Raw genomic sequence first — 23,468 nt, 5'->3', positions numbered from 1 at the left:
AAGGTCCTGTGAGCTGCACACAACTCCATACAGCCTGGGCCCTCACAGGGAAGCCCATCTCTTCACCCGCCTGGGTCAGGGCACACAGAGACCACAATCACTCCCAAACACACAGGGTGAATCATTCTACCTTAGAGCAGTTTCTGTTGATGTAATGCCCTGAAGAGAGACAATCTTTCATCATAGCAAGGCTTCCTTTCAAATGACCTCTGCTGCTACCATTCATGTCTGTCCATATCCCCAGCCAATCATGACCTGCCAGGTCCCTGATTCACTCTCTTTTCCACGCACAACAGGTTTAATGATCTCTGATTATATCTGGACATAATCGACAGCTCGTGTAATCACAGTCACCATTCCGTACCTCATCAGCATTCACATCGCTGTTGCTCATTAGCTGAATAAATCCTTACATGTTGTCAAGACTCTCCAGCTGAGAGACTGGTGAAGCAGTCCTTTACTTGTGCCCATCTAGAAATGTCATTTCAATGTAAACAGCAACCTGCCTCAGAACTACCAAGTCAAGCAGTTTTATGTTTTGCTCAATGCTGATCCCAGACAGTGACTGGCACATAGCGAGTACTCAGTGAGTATTTGTGGAATAAGACAATGACGCTACCTGCCTAGCAGGAGTGCGCGAGGACTAAGAACAGTATCTGACCCCAGCACAGTGCCACAGCAATTACCTAGGGTGTGGCTCAAACCCAGGACCACCACAGGCCCCGTGGGGAAATGTTCACAGGACTGATCACTATGGGATGGGGCAGAGGCTGTGGGTCTCAGCAGCTGTGGCTAACGGTGACTGGGCAGAATGCCAGCTGGTGGGGGCAGAAGAGCAGCAGCCTTTGCCTGCAGTGAGGCATCACCTCTGCTGCTGGTTGTAAAACACATTCAGAGCAAGGGTGGTTGGCAGGAAGAGAGTCCAGAGGGTCAAGGTCACTGGGGGAGTGAAAGTTGACACAGGGAGTTGATGGTAGCACTCTGCCAACAGGTGGGGGCAGATTTCACCACTTTAACAACCAGCACAGCCATGCCAGGGCTCAATCCACGCCCTGACAGAGGCAGCGGGCAGTGACCACAGTGCAGGCAGGCCTCCAGGACTCCCAGGGCCACTCTGAGCTCCAACACATGGGGACCACTCAGGAATCCAAGGGGCCTCTGTGGATTCTACCGCTGATGGCTTCTTGCCCCTTCTTGGTTAAGATGTGCACCCAGCAAACGTTTATACCTACTGAGCTGCTCGACTGCCAGAAAACATGGGAATGTTGAACAAGGATGGATGCCTCCTGAAGCAGGCATGGGGTGATAATTCCACATGCCTGGGACTGCTCCTCATGCCGCTCACATCACCTCATTTAGTGGCAGGAAAAGCATCCTCGTCACATACTAGAGCAGACAATTCTCTCCATCTCCTTAATATAACACGCCATTTACCCCACAGCCTCTGTCTGTCAGGCACTGATCTATGTAATCATTTATCCTCGTGATGATACACAGTTGGCATCACTACCCCATTTGATGGAGGAGAAAATGTAGACTCAGAGTGGGTGAGAGTACCCAGAAACTGAACCTGAATCTTTGTTATCACAGCCATTATGCTTTACAGAGCTCTCTTCTGAAATCCATTCTCAGAACAGCCTGTCCATCATCCATTTATGGACAAGAAAATTGAGGTGCAGAGAAGAGGCGGGGCCTGATTCAGATCACCCACCCACCACCAAGGGGGCCACATTTCAGGTACATGCATGTTCGCACAATCCCCTGTGCTCGGTCTTAGGACAAAGCTTTGAAGAACGGTGATTTGACCTGCCTGCCCCCTCCCCCACCACCAGGACAAACATTCTGCTCCATTGGACACTGGTGAGCCAGTGAGTTCAACAGGACAGCTCAGCGACAAGTCTGTCCTTTGCTGTCAGATCCCTAATAACATTTTTGAAGAATCTCCAAAGTGCTGAGGAAGCAAAATTAAATAGTTTGCCATTTTCCCTGAAGGCCAGGCCACTGCAGTGGGCACGCTGCCATTAGCAGCAGGCTTATTGGGAGCAATCATCATTGAAGGCAGAAGGTGCCTTCAATTCCAGCTGCAGGGAAGGTGGCTATGAAGGTGGTGCATTCACAGGCATTTACACACTCATTTCAAAGGTTCTGTAATATTCTAATTCCCCAGCCTAAGATTCTGCTAGTTCAACAAAGCCCTAAGTGTACTGAAAGGCCCGCTGTAAATTTGGACAGGTTATAGCTTGTCAGTACTCCGCCTTTCCACATAAAAAGAACAAGTGATCTGACCCAATTCTGGATGGAAAACACTGTCTTCTCCTATTCAAAACCCAGAGAACTGTAATTGGGAAACTGTAAATTGTGCTGTGTCAGGGGTTTTCTGAGCGCAGATGTCAAGAGCAATCTGCTTTCCAGGTGGGACTGGGGTGACCAGGGGCCAGGTGCAAAATTTAAGGGAGCACCAAAAACTCAGTCATCGTAAGTAATGTTTTCATGCAATATTTTGAAAAATCAAAGCTAATGCAAAAAGAAATCTATAACCAACAAGACAGCAACATTTTAAATATGGACAGGACAGGTATAACTATTTTCTCTTTTTGCCTCGGGCTCTGATACAGCTGGGCTCCACACTGCTGCTCTTTCTGAAGACAGTAAAATATGCCCAGAAAAGCAAAGTGATTTGCCATTATTACCTGCCACTGGCCACTAAATATCCAGGTCGAGAGGCCCTCCGCACTGTGCTGCTGAGACCCCTGCCTTGCCCCAACCTCACTCCCTTCCAGTCGTGGAATCACACTGCTGCAATTATCTTCAGAAAGTGTGAATCTCACCTGGTCACACCTCTGCCTGGAGTCATCAGGCGCTTTTCCCAGATTGATAGAGGGGAGCAGGTGGGTAGCTGGCAAGCAGAATCAAGCGAGCAATTGTGTTTTGACTCCCCAGGTGTTTACAATCAAAATCTGTTGCCAACATTTTGAAATTAAGATTTCAGGCCCTAGCTGGTCTGGCTCAGTGGTTAGATCCAGAATTGAACCTGAGACCCTCAGATTGAAGGGTCTCAGGTTCAGTTCTGCTCAAGGGCACATATCTCGGTTGCAGGCTCCATCCCTGGCCCTGGTCAAGGTCCATATGGGAGGCAACCAATCAGTGTGTCTCACATCCATGTCTCTCTCACTCCCCCACCTCCACTCTCTCTGAAAAGCAATGGAAAAAATATCCTCAGGTGAGGATTAAAAAAAAAAGTTTTCAGAAAAAAATCCAGATGTGTGACTTCTCTTAGCAAAGAAATGTCTTGGTGACCCTGGGCCCACTTTCCCACAGGAAGTGGAGGAGAAGCAGCTCTCCAGTCAGTGTCATCATGTGTGGGGCACTGCTCAAGGTGTAGGGACATAGCAATGAACACAGTGACCAAACGCCTGCCTTCGTGGAGGTTATCTTCCAATGGGTACACACAATGAACAGAGTAGATGAAATGCAGAGTAAATTAGAATATAACTGGAGATTAAAGATGGCAGCAGATTCAGTGGAGGCTACACTGACACTCTCCTGGGACCAAACTGGAATTGCAACTAAAATATAGAAAAACCATCCTGAATAATCAACTGCAACTGAAGACAAGCTGGAGAGCACCCTCATAACCAAGGAGGAAAAGTGGAGACGGCATAGAGACTGGTAGGAAGTGCAGAGGTGAGAGAGGGCTGGCTGGGCTCCCACAGGCAGCAGCTGAAGGTCAGGAGGGATATCTCAGCTGTGTGTGTATGGGGGGGGGGGGGTTCCCACTGAGGACTCTGGGGCCTAAACCCTAAGCTGGGCTTCCCAGCCAAGAGCAGCAGAACTGAGAAAGGTGCCCACATAACATCTGGCTGTGAAAAGCAGCCAGGTTTCTGTCAGCCAGGGAGAGACGGCTGGAAACGCAGGCACCTCTTAAAAAGCCAGCGCACAGAGTTTCGTGTGCAGCCACTCACCTTGGGCTCCAGCAGAGGGAGGGCAGAGTGGACTGGAGCTGTGTGAGAAAAATCTAGGGTAGTGGGCTCTGGAGATAGAGTTCAGAGGGCACCCCTCTGGATTCCTGTGTTGAGTCATTCCCCCATACTGCAGAGGATATCTTTCACAGACAGACAGTTACCTTCCAAACAGCTTCTGCCTGGGGCGGGGGAAGGGGGGGATTGCCCCACCCTGCTGGAAACTTCTTGTCCTACCCTGAAGTTTCTACAGCCTGAGGCTCATTAAGAGAATCAGATTAATCAGCCTGGAGGCAAAGGCAGACCTCAGAGTGCTTTGAGTCTTTGCCTGATCTGCTTCTGGGCCCCAGAAGGAAAAGCAGACTTTGGTGTGCATCTTGGTCCTGTCCAAACACATCCAGCCCCAGCAGAGGGGACCTCAAGCCAAGGGTTATTGAGAGCTCCAAATAGGGTACTCAGGACCAGTCACAAACTGTGTCTGACATTGGCCTGCACCAGAGATCCTCCAAAAAACTGAGAGTCCTAGCAGGTCTACCTAATACATAGAAACAAACCCAAACAGGCAGCCAAAATGAGGAGACAGAATATAACTAATATGGAAAAAAAATAAAGAAGGAAGAAGAAATGGGAATAGTTGGTCATGGGGGAAATCAGTTTTAAATAGAATGGTCAGAAAAAGAAAATCCTGACTTATACAACACAGATAAACTTTCAGGGTATTATGCTGAGCGAGATAAGTCAGGCAGAGAAAGACAAACACTGTATGATCTCATTCACATGTAGAACCTAAAAGAGCTGAACTCATAGAAACAGAGAGCAGAGTGGTGGTTACCAGGGGCTGGGAGTAGGGAAGATGGGAAGATGTTGGTCAAAGGGTACAAACTTCCAGTTATAAGATGAATATGTTCTGGGAATCTAATGTTCAGCATGGTGACTATAATTAACAATATTATACTATATACTTGAAAGTTGTTAAGGGAGTAGACCTTAAATGTTCTCACCATGCAACAGAAACAGTAATTACATGAGGAGATGGAGGTGTTAACTCACCTCATTGTGATAATCGTTTCTCAATACATATGTGATCAAATCAGACTGTTCACTTTAAACTTACATGGGCTGCATGTAGATTTTAAAAAAGCTGAGGTAAAATATGGTGGTCAGGGAAGGGCTCTCTGAGAAGTGGATATCCAAGTATAGATTTGAGGGAGATTAGGGAATGAGCCCAAAGTCAGGCCTGGGGCACCTCTTCTCACTCCCATCTCTTGAGGAATGTACTTTAACTTCATGCCTCAGCCTCCTCAACTATAAAATGGCAAACACAACAACAAATAATGTGTTGGGAAGGATGTGGAGAAAAGGAGAACCCTCATGCTCTGTTGGTGAGAATGTAAATTGCTGCAGCAACTATGGAAAACTAAAAATAGGTTTACCATATAACCCAGCAATTCCACTTCTGGATATTTATCCAAAGAAACCCATAACACCAAATCAAAAAGACATTTACATCCCTATGTTTGTTGCAGCATTATTTACAATAGCCAAGATATGTAAGCAACCTAAGTATCCATTGATAGATGGATGGATAAAAAAGATGTGGTACATATATATTATTCAGCCATTAAAAAAAATAAAATCTTTCCATTTGTGACAACATGGATGGCCCTCGAAGATATTATGCTAAGTGAAATAAGTCAGACTGAGAAAGACAAATACCAAATGGTTTCACTGTTATCTAAGAAAAACAAAACAAAACCAGACTTATACAGAAACAGAGACCTGAGGGATGGGTACCAGAGGAGAAAGGTTGGGGGATGGGTGAAAGGGGAAGGGGAATATAGTCATGTAATGTTTAATGGTGACAGATGTTCACTAGAATTAGTGGGGTGATCATGTAAAGCAGGGGAACCTTTTTTCTGCCATGGGCCATTTGGGTATTTATAACATAATTGGCAGGCCATACAAAATTGTCAACTTAAAAATTAGCTATGAAAAAAGCTCCTAGATTTATTGAATTTCGAGCCCCGCCTGCAGTTGCCTTGGCAGGGCCAGACGAAATGATTTTGCGGGCCATATACAGCCAGAGGGCCAGACATTCCCCAATCCTGGTGTAAAGTATAAAAATGTTGAAGCACTTGTACACCTGAAACTAAAGAACTAATAATGTTGTATACCAGTTATACTTAAATAAAATAAAAATGAAATGGCAAACACAAAAAACACCTACCCTCATAGGGCTGCTATAATGATTAAATGAGATAGTATAAGTAGAGTGCCTGGCATCGTACCTGGCACAGAAATGCTCAATAAATGCTGAAACCAGCATCACCACCTCCCCCATCACCTCCATCAATAGCACAACCTCCTCCACCATCGCAACCATCTCCTCTATCACCATGAGGACAAGGATGTGAGAAGAGATAAGTCCCTTAAATAAACCAGGCTTTTTCGTGCCTTCTTAGACCTTTCCACACCCCAACCAACCTACACTCAGCCTCCAATGGACATGCTCTTTCTGGGCACAGTGACTCCTTTCCTGTTCCATCCATGCCAAAGTAAGATACCAATCTGTGCTGCTGAGGCATTTACCAGTTTAAAACATTATATCTATTTACATCCTTGTATTTTGCATCAAACCAAAAGGCAAAGGCTTTTCCAGCACTCAGCACATGGTAGGCACTACCTGGTAAAGGCTTGGAGAAATGAGCTCTTTCCACTATGATCCACTTGCATCCCCTTTCCTGATACTCCAGCTATAAATCATATGTGAACTATTCATATGTGGGGTTGAAAGACCTATATATACACTGCATGCATAGACTCTAAATTCTAGTTCCTACAGATTTCAAATAATCAGGAAGCTGAAATAACCAGTTTTTTTTAGTGTCACACTAGGATAATTGATGTTCGTAATTATGGCCATGAGGAACGGCAAGTTCCTTAACTGCTTTCTAAATTATCGAAGATCAAATTATGTTCAGTTGCATTTTAGCGTTAAGTGTATTTTAATTATATTCTCATTCTTGGAAAATTAGTAACTCACATGGATGAAATAGATGATCAAGGCAGCTTTGTGAATAAAATATTCTGGATAAATCTCATATTTCCGAAATGCTCTCACAAACCCTAAAATGAGAGTTTTAATTTATATCCTCTCTTTTTCCAAAAAAAGAATATGGCCACTTATAATAAAAAACAGTTGTATTATGGATTAGTATTTTTAAATTACACAAGAAAGTAAAAAATGAGAAGAGAGGCAAGAGAACAGATGAAGCAAAAAAAAATTGAAAATACATGCAACAATATCTCCATTTTAGCTAAAGATGAGCCCACATTTGCCTCTGAGCTTCCTAGCAGCCAATGCAAAGAAGAAAAGATGATCAGTGACAACATTCACAGCATCCAAAAGACTTGACTACTTAGTCAAGAGCATCATTCCTGGTACTTACACCTGAGAGAAATTTCTCTCACATAGAAATTATCCCACATGACACACGACATGAGTAGTCAACATCCTCACCTACATGCTTGGAGAAAATACAAGGCTGATTTTTCAGCAGGCTGTCTCACCTGACACCCCAAGGCCGGAGGTCAAAAGCTCAAGTGCTACTGAAAACAAGTGAGACAGGCAGGGCCAGGGGACAGTAGGTAGTTAAGGACTATAATAAGCTGAAAAGTTTGTGTAGCATCTTAAGGAGGCAGCTAGACTGAGCTCCAGTCAACTGCAGCTGTAGGAATATGGTCCCAACACTTCCACGTAATACGATTTTTTAAATTATGAAATATTTCAAGCAAACAAAAAGAGTAAATAGCACATACATACATGTAGGAAATAAATAACAGTAATAAAACAAATACCTGTATGTCACTAAAGATATAGAATCTTCTAGTACTTTTGAGAACCTCTCTCTGCTATTACTACCCTGATTTTTATGTTTACAATCGACTTGCTTTTCTGAATTCTTAACCTATCTCTAGTTATAGTCTACATTTTCAGATACTTCTTCATTGCTGTATTGATTTCTCTGCCATGCCTCACTTTTTTTAATCTGCTCTCTTGTTGACTATTTGCTTGTATTGAATGTTTGCCACTATGAGCTGTATATACATGTCCCTTAGTCTATGTGGGTAAGTATTTCTCTAGGGTGGGGCTAAAATCTAGATTTTTACATTGGCTAACCTAATTCCAATTAAAAAAGAAAATTATGTCAACTAACTCTACATATGGAAGAAAATACCTATAGGCTGGATGCTACGTATCAGCCGCTGGTCTGCAGCCTTCAACAAAGGCGGGCAGCTTCATGGTGAACTGCAAAAGAATAATTCTACCAGCAGTAAAACAATTCAGGCCACGTTGCCCCCCGACACCCCCCCCCCCGTGATCTAGCTTAATTCAAGGACAAAAGGCTCTTTCGTGGACAGGCCATATGACCTTCAGTCAGGCATTCATGAATATCATTTCTTTAAAAATGAGTTTTTAAAGACTTCTGGATAGCATAAAGTTTGACTTCACACTCACACAAACCCAGAGGGAAGACATATATGCTACTGACCAAGGAAAGTTTTCTACCCTTTCAAAGCCTGTTAAGTTGAAGGGAAATCTGACAACCTATTAGGAGGTCACATGATGCACTTGGAAATGGTGCCAATCAACTGCTGACAACGCCTCTGGAGTGGAAACCTGCTTTCAATGACAAAGTTATAAAACTCTGCCAAGAATATGATCCCAAGTTTGAAAAGTTCATGTTCGAGTCAAAACTAAGTAAATTATGTGACATATAACATCCATATTTATGTGATAATTACATGGAAATAGAACATCATAATAGACCCAGTGTCTACAGTGATTATCTCTAGGATGAAAGGCAAGTAAATTTTTTTAAAGTTTTACTTATATGCATTTTTTCTCAACGACCATGTTACTTTTATTCCTCATGACATTATGTGACTAACCAAATTATCTTTGGTTTGCAATGGCCACTCTCCTGAAGAACCCAGAGTGTATCCTCCAGAACTGGGAACACTTTTAGAAAGTGGTGAAGTTTCTTTTAAAATAATTCTCACCCTAAAACATGGCTCCCAGATAGTTCACTGTGCTTTGTAAAAGGCACAATCTAACAAAGTTTCCAAAATGACAGAAGAGCAGATCATCAACAATACTAAACATTAAATTACAGGGTCAGTACAAAGAACATATAGACACATGCTTCCCTAACTATAGAAGTTGACTTTTATTTTTATTCTGTGGAAATGAGGTTTCATAAAGAACACGGCTGAGCCTCACTTTATTGCTCTGTAACATGGCAACAGCACCCTTACCCTTCATTCAAGGGTTTATGCACACTGCCTGGACAGGACAGACACTCAGAACAGTGGCTGACGACAGCACAGTCACCATCTCCACCACCACCACCACCACGCCGTAGGAGAACTATCTAGATCAGAGACTGGCCCACTACCACCACCAACAGGCTAAACACGGCCAGCTGCCTGGGTGGCAAATAGAGTTTTATTAAAACCCAGCCATGCCCTTTCTTGAAAATTGCCCAGGGCTGCTCTAGTGCTACCATGCAGGGTGAGTAGCTACATTGTGTGCCCTGCAATACTTATGTGGCCTAGAAAAAAAGTTTGCAGACCCATGATCTAGAAACTGCAAAGTGCTATACAAAAAGATTGTTATAATTTTTATGTGTCAAAAAAAAAATTGGAGGAAACTCACATTTCATTCCTTACATACATAAAGCTCTTGGCACAAAGTTCCAGGTACAAAATAGCATTTCGACTGCTGACAGCCAATTTAATCCACTCAATTTTATCACTTTTCATCCAAATTGACCACACTTTTGCTTGAAAATATATCCCATCAAAGCAGCTCAAAACTCAAACACCGGGAAGGCAGTTGTTATGCTATTTACAGAGAAACCAATATCTTGCCTCCCCCTGAGCCACAGCAAAAGCGATGGGGAGTTTTCCATTAGTTTCAAAAGCTTTTCATGACCGAAGGCAGAAAAGTTCTTTCAAGGAGACAAAACAGGTAATATTTTAGCATTTAAATCCAGTTTTCTTCACAAAAGAAAACTAATTTCTACATATTATATAGTCTGAATTGGGTTGTTACCACAGAACACATTTCATTGAGGGGAGAAGAGCTGAATTTAAAAGACTCGTTTTCAAGCATTAATCCGGGGCTCCAGGAAACGAAAGCACTGACGCACAGAAGTTGGTCTTTGTAGAAAAGTTTAAGTTTCTGTAACACTGCTCTTCCTGTCCTGTCTTTACATTGTTAAAGATGGATCTTTCTTACAAACCACCTGGAGAATGTGTTTGGGGGGTCAGCAGACCCGGTTCGAGCTCCTCTGCTAAAGAAATACCATTCTTTGCCCCAAGCAGACCACAGAGTTGCCCTCACGACCCAGAGAAGTGAACCACGCATTTTAAAGATTCTGTGAAGGGGAAAAGAAACTTTCAAAAGGTACTTGTCATTGAAAAAAAGAGGCTGACAGTTTGCCCTGGCAAAGCTGGGTTTGGTACTGAAAATGGAACCTGAGTCACAGTGGCTTCCGTTCCAGAGGTAAAATTCACCTTCGTCAATGGAAGCTACAGAAAAGCTGGCTGCTGCTGGGAAAAATTAGCCCACAAAGGGAGTTGTGAGACAGGGCTGTTTTCTGAGAAACAAAACTAAGAAAGCTATGGGCAACTTGGCAAACAAAAAGCCTTAGGCTGGCAGGAAGAGGAAGAAGGTCTGGGGATTCCGGCAGCCTCTCCGCACCAGCCCGGTGATGAACCTGAAAAATGCAGGTGCGTGGAAAACAGCACTAGTGGATTCCACGTGGAGCAGGAGATGGACCTTGCCCCCTGTGCTGGGGTGAGGGTTTCCCTAAGGGAGCCACTGATGCCACTGCTGGTCATTCTGGGGAGGTCCACCCCAGGACAGAGAGAAGTGAAGAACCAAGGAAGTGGGAATGGAGACTTTTCTCCATGGGGCTCCGCCTGCACTGGGCCTGGATTGGAGGGCACAGAGTCTGAAGCAGTCCTAAGGATGGAGCAAGGTGTCGTCGGCCACATCAGGAGGGAGCTGAGCAGAAAGGCTGGTCGGGCAGTGCCTGAGGGCCTGAATCCACCCCCAGAGGCTGACTGTCCTGTCCCTTAGATAAGGCTCGGGGGCAGGGAGCCAGGACTAACTGGGAGTGGGGTGAGGGAGGGGGTAGCAGAAATGACACTTTCTTTCTGTGGTGGTGGTGGTGGCACCAGCATACACCCGAAGCTGTCCAGACTCCTACAGAGGGGTGGTGATATGGACCACCCTTGTCTCGGGTGGAAGGGGAGTCCTCAGAAACCACGAATGACTCACCCTCCCTGAGGAAGCACAATAGGCCGCTCTCAGCCCATCAGAGGCCAAGGCGCAAGAGAAGATTAGTCTTGTAGCTACTCCAAGTCTGGTGGGGCTCAGGACTGTTCAACTCAGGAGGGACACTGTCCCCAGCAGGTAAGTAGGACAGGTGAGCCCTTCTCCAGAGCACACACACCAGCCAAGGAGAAGTGGTTGTGGCAGGAAGCAACACATTCAGTGCATCCAATCTGTGACCATGACAGACCAGAAATGACTATTCCCAGGCTATAGATGAGGACAACTGAGGCTCGCAAAGGCTAGGTAAAAGGGCCAAGGCACCCACCTAAGGCCATGACTGGAACTCCCATACTCTGGTCAATGTGGCGACAGCACCATCTCCTATAGTTTAAACATAAGGTTCTTTTCCACAGAGAGTGGTTATGAGCTTCAGGTCTGGAATTTCCCACCAAGCTCTGCCACCAATTATTTACGTGACCCTAAATATCAACAGTCTCACCATGCCTCGGTTTCTTCCTCTATAAAACAGGAATGAGAGCAATACCACCACATCGAGTGACTATACGGATCAAATGAGATCAATGAAGGGCTCAGAAAATGCCGGGCACAGTGTGTTCACTGAATGAATGCAAGCTAGCTGGCCTGACAAGGAGCTTAATGATCACTCTGAAAGATGCCTCCCCGGAAGAACAAAAAGGCTCCAAATTAATTATTAAAAGGGATTCTCTCTGCTTTTTATTTTTTAATCCACTCAAACATGCCTCCAAGGTAGATTAATAAAAATGTTCAACTTCTTTCTACGGAGCTATTGGATCAAAGCAGGTTATTAGCTGAGCTACATAATTCATTTGATTAATTTGCACTGTAATAAGCCAGGAGAAGAGACAAAACCTCGGTGCCGCTGCAAGCCCATCTTCGAGTCTATTTCAAGCATCAGAAAAGCATTCCACTGAAAGGCAGTCATAAATGTGTGAGGAACCAGAAATGGTGAGCTTAACCTCCAAGGGCCACCAAATCTCAGTGACACCTCATAAACAAAGGCACTGTCTAAACAACAAGAGGGCAGGACTACAGCCACCGCTGCCATCAGAACTGGGCCAATACAGTGCTTCTATCCACTTCCCAGCTGGGTGGCTGGGACAGTCTACTCAGCCTTTCCAAGCTCCAGTTTCCTGACCTGCTGTGGTGGATTAAATGACAGGATGCATGTGATGCCCAGTCCAGGCTGTGACACACAGTTAGTGCTTATTAAATAGTATCAGTTGTATTTCACAATTCATTCATTCATTTCTAGGTGAGTGAGACACTGGGGAAAATATCACCTTATACCACGTAAAAAAGCTGCTCAGGGGATGTTAGCAGCGATCCTTACACAAGGTGGACAAGGTTAGTCGCGCCTCTGGCTTCTGCCAACCTATCAGCAGAGCCTCTGTGCTCTGTGTCAGCCTCTCAGTGGAGAACAAGCAGGTGATGGGAGGTGTTAGCTCCTTTAAACACAGCAAACAAGAACATCAAGCCATTAGAAGCAAAGTCTCAAGTCTGACTATCACATATCAAGGGCCATTTCTAAAATGACAGGACACCCTCAGGCAATGTTTTTCACAAAATGTTTCCCAATTATACCCCAGTGAATTGCTAGAAACCTTCCCACTAGAAGTCTTCAGGTGGTGTCCCTAGGACCAAACTGCAGAGGCTGTGTAAGAAACAGGAGTCTCCCGGCACCACTGACCTGACCCACTAAGCTGTCTCTTCCTGAGCAGGTCAGAAATGTCTGGCTGCACCTGAGTGGGGAAGCTCTATCAGAGGGCCGAGAACAGAGCAGGTGGGAGGTGTGGGCTGTGTGCCTGTGTCAGGGAGGCTCAGACAGAAAAGGAAAGGAAAAGGAAAGAGAAAACTTTCCAACTGCACCACTTGCAGGAAAAGAAACACCTGAAAATGAAAGACTCCTTCTAACAAGAATGACAAATGGATAGTGCCAATAAAAAGAAAATCTGCAGGCGGTTTGCCTGTCTCACTTGATTATGTATCAGTCAGCTGCTTCCTGACAACTTGGCCAAATCCTTGCACATGCTGTTCCTGCAACCCGAATACCCTTCCCCACCCTCTGTCACTGACAATTCCTATCCTACCTTCAAACTTCCACTTAGAAATGACCAGTTCTGCAGGCTTTCTGGGACACTGCAAACCATGCCCCTCCACTACCAGATCTCAGAGTTGATCCCCCTCCCTGTATTACTTCTTTTGGTTCACTGATTACTTAACGCTACAAATGACTATTTTGTGAAGCTAACTTCCCTAAGTAGGCTATGAGCCCCTTAAGGGAAGAGAAAGAGTTGAGTCATCAATGTATCCACTAATCTGGCACTCATTCATTCACGCATTCACTCCAGCATATACTGAGCACTAAAGTGGGCCTTTGTTGTCAGCCTCTATGGCACCCATTTCCTAACACAGTCTTGGATTTCATTTGGGGACCCAGCCCTCTCCCCAGCCGTCATTCTCCATTTCTGAATGAAGCTCTTTCCTCGGCCTTAACATGAGATCCTGCGATTCATTGGAAAGGAGAGTGGAACCATGGCTGGCTCTGTAGGAGTGAACTCAAGGCTCCTGTCAGCAATGGAGAGACAGACACCTGCTTTTTCTTTTCAATGTGAACCTGGAAGAAAAATTATTTGTCCAGGGGTGATCATGGCCATCTGTAACCAGGAGGGGAAAGCTCACCCAAAATGGTATCAAACCAGAAATGGTAGAAGCAAGGGAGGGAGGGGGAGAAGGGGAGAAGCCTGGTGACATAGTTCACATCCCAAGACTCGGCCACACACCTAAAGCCAGGCTATCCCTTCTATCAAGATTTCTTTTCTCTGGGGATAACCAGGGAAGGCAATTCTCTGCTATAATAAAAAGCAAACCCAACACCTCCGTGGCTAAACAGATAAAGGTCTACTCCTGCTCTCACAAAGTCTGCAGTTGGCCCAGCAGCATGACAGGGCAGCTCCCTTCCAAGCAGCAACTCAGGGATCCAGGCCAGTGGCATCTTTTAGCTGTGCCACATGGGACACATGGCTTCCAGGGTCATCACGGCAGGAGAAACGAGAACAAAGAAAATTCACATCAACTCTTCTGTGCTTCAGCCTTGGATAATGCTCATCACTTCGACTTAGAGCTATTGTCCAAAACTAGTCACATGGTCCCAACCTAACCATAAGGGAGCCTGGGAAATGCACCAGTCCTATTTGTCCAGGAAAAGAGAAATGAGAAGGGCTTGATAAACACATAGTATAGTTCTGCTGCAGCCAGTTTGAACCAAGTTTTCTGTCACCTGCAACCAAAAGACTCCCAAATGACATAAGCACCCGCCAGGTGCCAGGATCACGGTAGATGCTGGGACAACAGTGAACAAGATAATGCAAGAGCTGCAGTCACAGAACGTACGACCCAGAGAGGCAGAGGAAGAAGGGAGAAAACAAGAACACAAAGAAGATAGGGAAATACACACCACACTGTTGGGACTAGCAGAGGCAACACAGAGGATGCGACAAGACACCTGGGGGTAACTGAACCCAGCCTTCAGCACTGGGGAGAGTGATCAGGGAAGGCTTCTAGGATGAGGTCTGAAAGAGAAGTTGTCAGCCACAGAAAATGGGGAGGGGAGTGGAGAAAGAGCAGGTTCCAGGTGAAAACCAACCTGTGTCAGGCTCTGGAGATGGGTGAGAACGTGTGCCTTCAGAAACAGAAACAAGCTCAGAGTGAGCTGAGAAGTATGACTGAAGGGGAAGGCAGGAGCCAGAACATACAGGTCTCATGTTAAAATATAAAAAATGTGCAATGTTTAAACGAGCCTAAGGGCAAAAGTGAGCCACTGGAGTTTGCAGCAGAAAAATGGCCAAGCCCTCTGGGCCTACAGTAGTTTTTCATGATACCACCCATGTGCACTAAACTCAACACCTCCCTGTCTCATCAACCTGCCCCCCAGTCCTGCATTTTCAGTGACAACTTCTAGATGTCACTGGTGGGGTAGGCTCATCCAACCCATGGGACAGTCCTGTCCCTTCACCTGGCGTATTCTGAACACTGAGCCCAACCCTGAGAGGGCAGAGTCTCCTGTGCCCCTTCCATCGGGACCAGACAACTCCTTCTGCAGGCCCAGAAGGAGCTTCACAAAGCCACTTCCTGACTTTAGGAGGAAGGCAGACATAACAAGGGCCTGAGATAGTGTGAATCTGAGGAGCTGAAAACCAGCCACTATACTTACAACTATTTTTATCTATTGCCCAAAAAGGAGCACTGGACCATTTTCAGTGTCTCTCCAAGGCAGTTCATAAGTACTCCAGACCCAGTTAGTTCAGAGACATGCCTAGAAAGGAGGCTTTAACAGAAACGGAAGCAGAACAGAACAAACATGGGTTGGTGGCACTGAGCAAACAGCAGGGCATGTGTGGCACCACCATCAACAGAGGGTGGCAGCCCCACCATGAACTGGAAAACAAGATGCCCCAAGGTTTACAAGAAAAATCAGAAGGTAGGCAGGGACAGACACTAACAAGTTGGGGAGTGTGGGTCTTCCCAGAGCACGACTGTCACCTGCAGCTGGACCTACCCTGCTTAGGGTAATGGGAGTGAAAGGCCAAGGGGACAGAGGAAAGAAAGAACTGCCCAGGGACAAGGGGGCGCTGCCAAAGGTGGAACCTTTTCCTCCGCTACACTGAGTGGGTCACCTGAGCACACAGGAAGAGACTGTGGATATCCAGTGGGCACAGGGACATTGGAACAGGCCTGCCATCTGAGCAAGCTCTCAGATTTGTTTACATCAATACAGCTTACGTCAGGTACTGCATCTGTCAGCTAGAATTTATTTCTATGATCCCTCCTTATCCCTGCGATAATTCCCTTGGGTTTGACAAGCTCATAGCTAGCATACTTGTCACTGCTGTCATTGTCCAAGTTCCTCCTAGAGCTAAAAGTTAAAGCCCGACAGCCAGGAGGCCTAGTTCTTCTTTCCAGCCAGGCACGAGGAAGCGGAATGAAAGAGCACCGACTCCGGAGTCGGACAGCCAGGGTCACATCCTGGTTCTACATATGTGGCCCTGTGACCTTGGGGAGGTGACTTATCATCTGAAAGGATGCAGCAAACGTTAAATTAGACAATCCCATGCAACGCAATTAGCACGATACCTAGAAATAGGAAAAGCCCTCTTATGCTAACTGCCATTACCACACCATCATCAGTGTCTAATGGGTGCTTTTCTTCAAATAAACATCACCAAAAGTCTAACAGGTCACAAAGTACCAAGCACATAACAGACCCTCAAAAAACATTGGTGGAAAATCCTCCAGAATCAACAATCCAGTTTCTTCAACTAATAAATTACAGTACAGCCCAGCCGGCATCACTCAGAGGTTGAGCATCAACCTCTGAACCAAAAGGTCACGGTTCCATTCCCGGTCAGGACACATGCCCAGATTGGGAGCTCAATCCCCAGTAGGGGGCATGCAGGAGGCAGTCGATCAATGACTCTCTCTCATCATTGATGTTTCTCTCTTTCTCCCTCTCCCTTTCTCTCCCTGAAATCAATAAAAACACATTTTTTAAAATTACAGTAAAGAAGAAAGGGAGAGAAGCAAGATATAGATGGGAGAACCAGTAGACTAAGAGAGACGTAGGAGGTCAATCGACCAATCACAACATGTGAATGGGCCCCATTTAGAAACTTATTCGAACATTTGTTTGAGTGGAAATTTGAACACTCACCAGATATTTGATGATATTAAGGAATTATTGCTAATTTTTAGGTGTGATGATATTATAGGGCTTTTTCTTTTTAGAAAAGGGGGTTCTTATTTTTATTAGAGATATATTCCAAAATGCTTTGGGATAAAATCAATGTTTTCAAAATACTTTAAGAAGCTGGGAAGGTAGGAAGATGTCTGGACAGAGCAAGACCAGCCCTGAGTTGACAGCTGCTGCAGTTGGGTGACGGGTACAGAGAAGCTCATCATATTCATCTGTCTATGCTTACATATATTTGAAGTATGCATAATAAAAATATTTTTTTAGAAATACTGATGGAGCCCCTGTGGGAGACAGCCTGCGCCCTCTCCATCAGAGCCCGTCATCAGGAAACTAGTTCACTCCTGAAAGAGGGCACATAGGAGGCCTGGAACCCACAGCACTGGTGGAAACCAGTGAGTATAGCTGTGCCAGTGACACAGCTCTAGTTGATATTAACTGGAATCAATGTATAAAGCCCAGCAAAGAGCAGAACTGAGAGGCAGAAAAGACCTGGGCTTGGTCCTCTTGCACAAATTAGATGCCAAGGCTCCTTCCTCAGGCAACTGAAGAAGGGGAGCAGTAAGCAAGGGGCCCCTGAGAAATGCTCCATTAAAAGGAGTCCCTCTCACTGATATTCCATTACAGAATCACTGGAACCAGCGTGGGCCTCCTTTATAAGGCGTTTTAATGATATCGCAGGATTTGTTTTTCTTCACAGGAGTTCTTATCTTTTACAGATATATCCTGAAATACTTAGGAATGAAATAATGTGAACTCTTATATTTGCTTCGAAATACCATGAGAGGCTGAGCAGCAGGCAGGCAGGACAGAGATGAAGCAGGACTGGCCCAGAGTCTCTAACTGCTGATGCCAGGTGATGGGTTCGCAGAGGCTCATTATACTCTTCTATTTTTCTACATTTTCAACTTTTCCATAATAAAAAGATTTAAGAATTCCTTGGAGGTGTGGCCTTGTTGGTCATTCATGCCTGGGGGAGAATTACAGCTAGCCCCTCTAAAAGAGAGCTCCTCCCCAGTTGGATTAAAAAATAAATGAAAACAAACATCGTATTTTTGAATATCAGTTCAATTTGATCTCGGCTCAGGGTTCTTCATCCTGGATCCAGTATGTTATTTAAAGCCCATCCTTCTTTTGTATAAAACGGACTCTCAGATGTGTCGAGAGTGCTAGAACCCACTGGTGCCAATTATGAAGCAAGTACTGGTGGCGTAACTGCTCCCAAGGTCCTGGCTGTTTCTGGAACTTTTACATTTCATTAAAATGATGATCACATTGTTATTTACAGTGTGTGATTATGAATGTATTTTTCACAAGCTTGATGCTTAAGCTTACTTTTTCATTAAGAGTAACTCTGTCATCATAATGAGAATAGATGTTGCTAATACACCATTTATGTCACCCAGGAGCAAAAATGCAGGGACTAAATACACTTGCAGGGTAAATGATAAGTATCTTCAAATTTGAAAAATCAATCAGCAGCTAGCTGAGTCCTGCCACCTGGGAGGAAGTCACGATCTGTTTACAGAGGGTAGACTGGCTATACGAAAGTACAGAGCAAAAAGAAGGGGAAAAGCAAGACATGGGACAGAATGAAGAAGGCAGGACAAAGGAGCCCTGGTAAGCAGATGAAGGAAAGTGACGTCTACTGATCATACACATACATGAAGCCACATATGGGCTAGGGAAATCTGGAGTTAAGTAACAGAAACAGATTCTATCCTAAGCTAAAAAGGAGTTGCTGTAGCCAGTCAGGAAGGCAGGAGATGCTGGCTCAGGGAAGGGGCTGTAACCAGAACTACTCTGGCAAGTTCAACACAAGAACCACTGGCTGGGTACCAGGATACTCCCAAGCATTTTTGCTCCTCTTGTGTAAGTCTAGAGTTAGAGCCCCCGTTGCCCTGGCTCTGGGCCAAAGGAGGACAGAGGACTTAGATTTACCCCTTCACCGAGACAGCAAGCAAAGGTGGGGAGGTCATTACTCCAGAGGAAGCCAGAAGGGAGGCAGGAAAGCGAGGAGACACCTCCCATCTACCACAAGCACAGAGCCAGATTCTCCCTATTTAATTCTCAGAGCTACCCTATGAGTTTGTACTATGTGCTACATTTTACTGACAGAAAAACTAAGGCCTGGACAAGTCATGCGGCCTGCCCAGGAACACATGGCCGTAAGTGGCAAACCTGAACTCAGTCTTTCTGATGCGGGTTATCGTGTGCCCTCTAAGCCACCAGGCTACAGAAGGCGGTAGCAAAGAGATGCAGGATGGCAGTCTGAATGTCACCAACATTTTGCATTTTTCTTGACAGCGACTGCTAGAAAAGAACAGAAAAATCTCTGGAGGTGAGTCTAAACCAAAGGAACTGTACTTAAAAGAGGTAAAGAAAATCTTAGAACAGATCTATGCTGGAGTGTCTAATAACTTTTACCTTCAAAACGAGCTGTAAGAACAAATCCATTTCCTCTGATGTCCACCGCTTCTTCAGAGGGATGGGAAGTTTACAAAAGAAATTCTAACTGTCATTACTAACAATCCCAAAGAAAAAGGGAGGAACATTCTAGAAGCTCCAGCTGGGTGCACAAGTTCTGCAGAACTGTTGTTACAGGCACGGCTCTGGGACCCCACAAAGCGTGCATCACTTTGCGCTTCACCCTTCTTCCTGACCATCATAACGACATGTCCACTGAACCCTCCGAGAGCTGGGCGCTCGCTGGAGACAGGCATGGCATCTTGTTCACCTCTGTAACCTAGGCCCAGCCTTGGGGCGACAAAGAGCTAATGCTGTTCATGGGTGAAACATCAACACCTTTGCAGTCAAAGGAAGAACTCTATCGAGGAACGTAAATGCCGTTTCAGGAACATGTCTGCTATGACCTTACATTTTTTGTGGCTCACCTCCCAAAAGCATCAACTCTACTCCTCCCAAGGTAGGGAAGCCACTGCAGGTGCAGAAAGAGCTAAAGGCTAGGCACTTGGAAGGCACTAAATAAATAGGTGCTAAATGAGTTGGTAGCTTCCATCTGTCTGTTACTCAATACCCTCTCCAGGCTCTACAAACTAAACTTTCCTCTAAAACTGAGTGCCAGAAAAAAGTCTGCCTCCTGTAAAGAACCTATGTTTCCTCTTACTAGACATCTAATCCCTCCCAACAGTATGCTCTTAGCTATGGTGGGGCCTTGGTGCAACTCACTTTCAATCTGGGGTTCCAGAGTCACATCTATCACTCTTTAAACATTACTCTGAACAGCTGAACCCACTCAATAGACTGTCACTCCAATCAGTATTTATGGAGCTCCCACCATATGCTGGAGCTGTAAGGCAATGAATATACAATTAAAAAGATAATGTTCTTGTCCCCTCAAGGAGCTCCCAGCCTGGTGTTCTGCTACAATTTGCTTCAGAAGCAGGTAATTCCAACCACAGAAGACACATGCACTCCCTCCTTCTGCAGTAACTAAGAGTGTGAGAGGGACCCCTCCCAGCACAGTTTCGAACTGCGATGGTGCACTTCCATTACCTATGGCTGGCTTCCTCCTCTGTTCCTTCCATTCATCCTCTTAAACGTGACTAGTCTTCTCTTCTATCAAGTCCACTTTTTGTTTCCTCAAGGAGCTCACCCTTCCAGAGCGGAGCAGGATTATGAGTTTGGGCTCTGATGCTAGATGGCCTGGGTGATTTGAATCCAGTTCTGCCTCTTACCAGCTGGACAATCTTGGGCAAGTTACTTAATTTCTCAAAACCCCATCTGTGAGCAGTATCTTCCTCACAGGACACTGCTGAGGATTACATGAGTCCATCCATGTAAAAGCCCTAGCACAGGGCCTGGGAATAAAAGTGTGTACCCCACAGCTGGCCACTAGTGCTACAGTGGCTGGTATACAATTAGTGTGTTCATACTAATGTCTCTCCCCTGTCAGATTAACCTATACCTGCCAGCATTCTCCTTCCCTTCTTGTTTCCAAAAGTTAACCATTGTAGGGTGTCAAGAGTAATCTTTCTACCAAGCAGTGCTTGGCCCCTGATGCTCCCCAACAAATAAAAGATAGTTTACAGTGTTGACTTTGGGTTCTGAGCTGTCTGGATGCTGGATTCCAGTCACTGAGCTTGAATGTGAAGTGTTTGTGTGCAGATGGGTGAGGTGGTTTTAATGCTTTGAGACCTCAAGAAAAAGAATGTTCAGGAACTCCCTTTTTTTTGGGATAAGTCACAGAAGAGTAATTCAACTGTTGAGGTACTTCAACATGTTATTTACATTAAAATGCCCTTCTTTTTTGCCCTTCTGAAATGGAAAGAAAAGTACATCAACTTTCCCCCACATCCTTTCATTACTCCACACCAACACGTGTTTGCAACTCTTTCTTGGTAAAAGCCAACCCATTAATAAAATGGCAAGACAAGCATCAAACAAAACATTGTAAAGAGCTCTGTTAATGCTAACAGAGAGGGCTCAGCAAAAGTCTTGCTGCAATGAAATGCTAATAATACTCACAGATGAAAGATCACTGACAGAACCTCACTTTACAACCAAAACCAAGAAAGAAAAATCAGTCTGGGGTAGTAAATTCCACTGGAGGAACATCGCTGCTTTGGCCTCACAGCTCAGCTCCTTGACAACAGCCACCAACTCTACTCCTCCCCAGTTAGGGACTCACAGAAGCACAAGAAAGGAAATTAAGGCTGGAGAGAAATCTCTACAGCCAACCACTGCTCCCTCAGATGTGGAGTTCAACACTTAACTCTCTGGCAGCTACCAAGAACAACAATGCAAGTGGACCTGACAGTAACTGGAAAGTATGGTTATACACTTACATGCTGTGTGTATATGCAAACATACATGACTCATAATAAATACCATGTGACTACCACGACATATACACACACCTACATATATTTTATATACTAGGTACTTAGTCAGAAACTTGCCTCCCAGCTTTCCCATTGAGTATGGTTATAATTAATGGTTTCTGATTAAAAACAAAACAAAACGCTATCATATCAAAGAAGTACCTTTATTCTTCATTTATAAAGAATATTTTTATCAGATATCAATGATCAACATTATCAAATGACTTTTCAGTACCTATCAAGATCAATATCTGGTTTTTCTCCTTTGGTCTATCCATGAGCTTACTTGATGAATTTCCTAACATTAAGCAATTCTTGAAACCCTGTATAAGTCCTACTTTTATATGGATTGTTCCTTTAATGTGTGACTGAGTTTGATTGTGTAATGTCTTTCTACAATTTTGATGCATCTGTGCACAAATGAGGCAAGTCTATAGTACTGTTTCTTATACTATCTTTGGCAGGTTGCTTATATCAAAGTAAAGCACACTTGAACCAAGATAGAGAGATATATATGTATGGATATAGCTATATAAATATAGGTATAGATATAGATAATGCTTTAAGGAAATATAAACAGCAAAGGGCTTTTGTGTAGACTTGAAGGCTTTCCTAGAAACCACCATAAAACCATCAGGCTTGCTCCCTTCCAGGGAAACAATTTTTTAATTACTTTTAAAACTTTCTTCCACCAGTTTTTTGGTACCCTTCAGACAGTTTGCCTCATTTTCCATTTTATAATAAATGTTATCCTAGAAAATAGTCCATCTCATCCGTATTTTCACATCTATGAGGTGATGTTTTCTCCTGATTTTAGTCTTCTCCAAATCCAAGGGTAGATATGTTTTCTTATTTTTAACATTATATATTTATGTTTTCTCTCCTATTTCCTGGCTAACGGTACCCAAAATTTCAATGAAATAATATGTTTCAAAGAACCAGCTCTTACCTTTCTTTATCAAGTACAATGCTTTGGTTGTCTTGCTAACATCTGTTTAACAGGCTGGGCCTATTTCTGGAAAACCCCCAAAGCGGCCAACATCAGCAATAAAGGCCTGGACTTGACAGGTCTTACCTCGATGAGCTTTCTTTCATAGGAGCTTGCTAGTTCCTCAGCAACTTCTCCGGGCTTCTGCTCAGCGACTGTAACTTCTCCATCGACATTCCAAAGGTTGGGTACAACTTTAGGAAAAGAAAGACATTTTCCATAAATATTTTAACAATAATCAAAAATTATTCTCCCAGCAAAAAAAAAAAAAAAAAAAGGTCTTCCAAATGGCTTATCCAGATAGGAAGCTCTTTTTAAAGGGAAAAGAATCACAATTACTAATTACTTCAACATTGCAACATTTTCACACAGTGCAGTAAAGTGAATGATAACATGCATTTAAAACTTTTTCTCCAACAAAAGTTTTCATGAGGCTGTGCCTGCCTACAGCCCAATGTGAATGGTAGTGGGGGTCAGAGTGCACGCAGAGCCAATAAGAGCCACATTGATAAACCATACTTAGAGTGAAAGCAAAGCAGCT

General features: G+C 44.4%; 1 protein-coding gene across 3 annotated transcripts in view; it reads right to left on the bottom strand.

Moving 5' to 3' along the window:
• Positions 1–23,468, bottom strand: part of SNX29 (sorting nexin 29) — a 456,832-nt gene that overhangs the window by 194,835 nt on the left and 238,529 nt on the right. For all 3 annotated transcript variants that reach the window (XM_081133203.1, XM_081133205.1, XM_081133204.1), the window contains one exon: positions 23,015–23,121. In XM_081133203.1, coding sequence (XP_080989329.1) covers positions 23,015–23,121 — 107 coding nt within the window. The remainder of the gene's footprint in view (positions 1–23,014; positions 23,122–23,468) is intronic.

Source organism: Miniopterus schreibersii (genome assembly GCF_964146895.1).
Source record: "Miniopterus schreibersii genome assembly, chromosome: 3".
NCBI lineage: Eukaryota > Metazoa > Chordata > Mammalia > Chiroptera > Miniopteridae > Miniopterus > Miniopterus schreibersii.
Note: the sequence above shows the minus strand (reverse complement) of the source record. Positions and strands in the feature narration are given on the sequence as shown.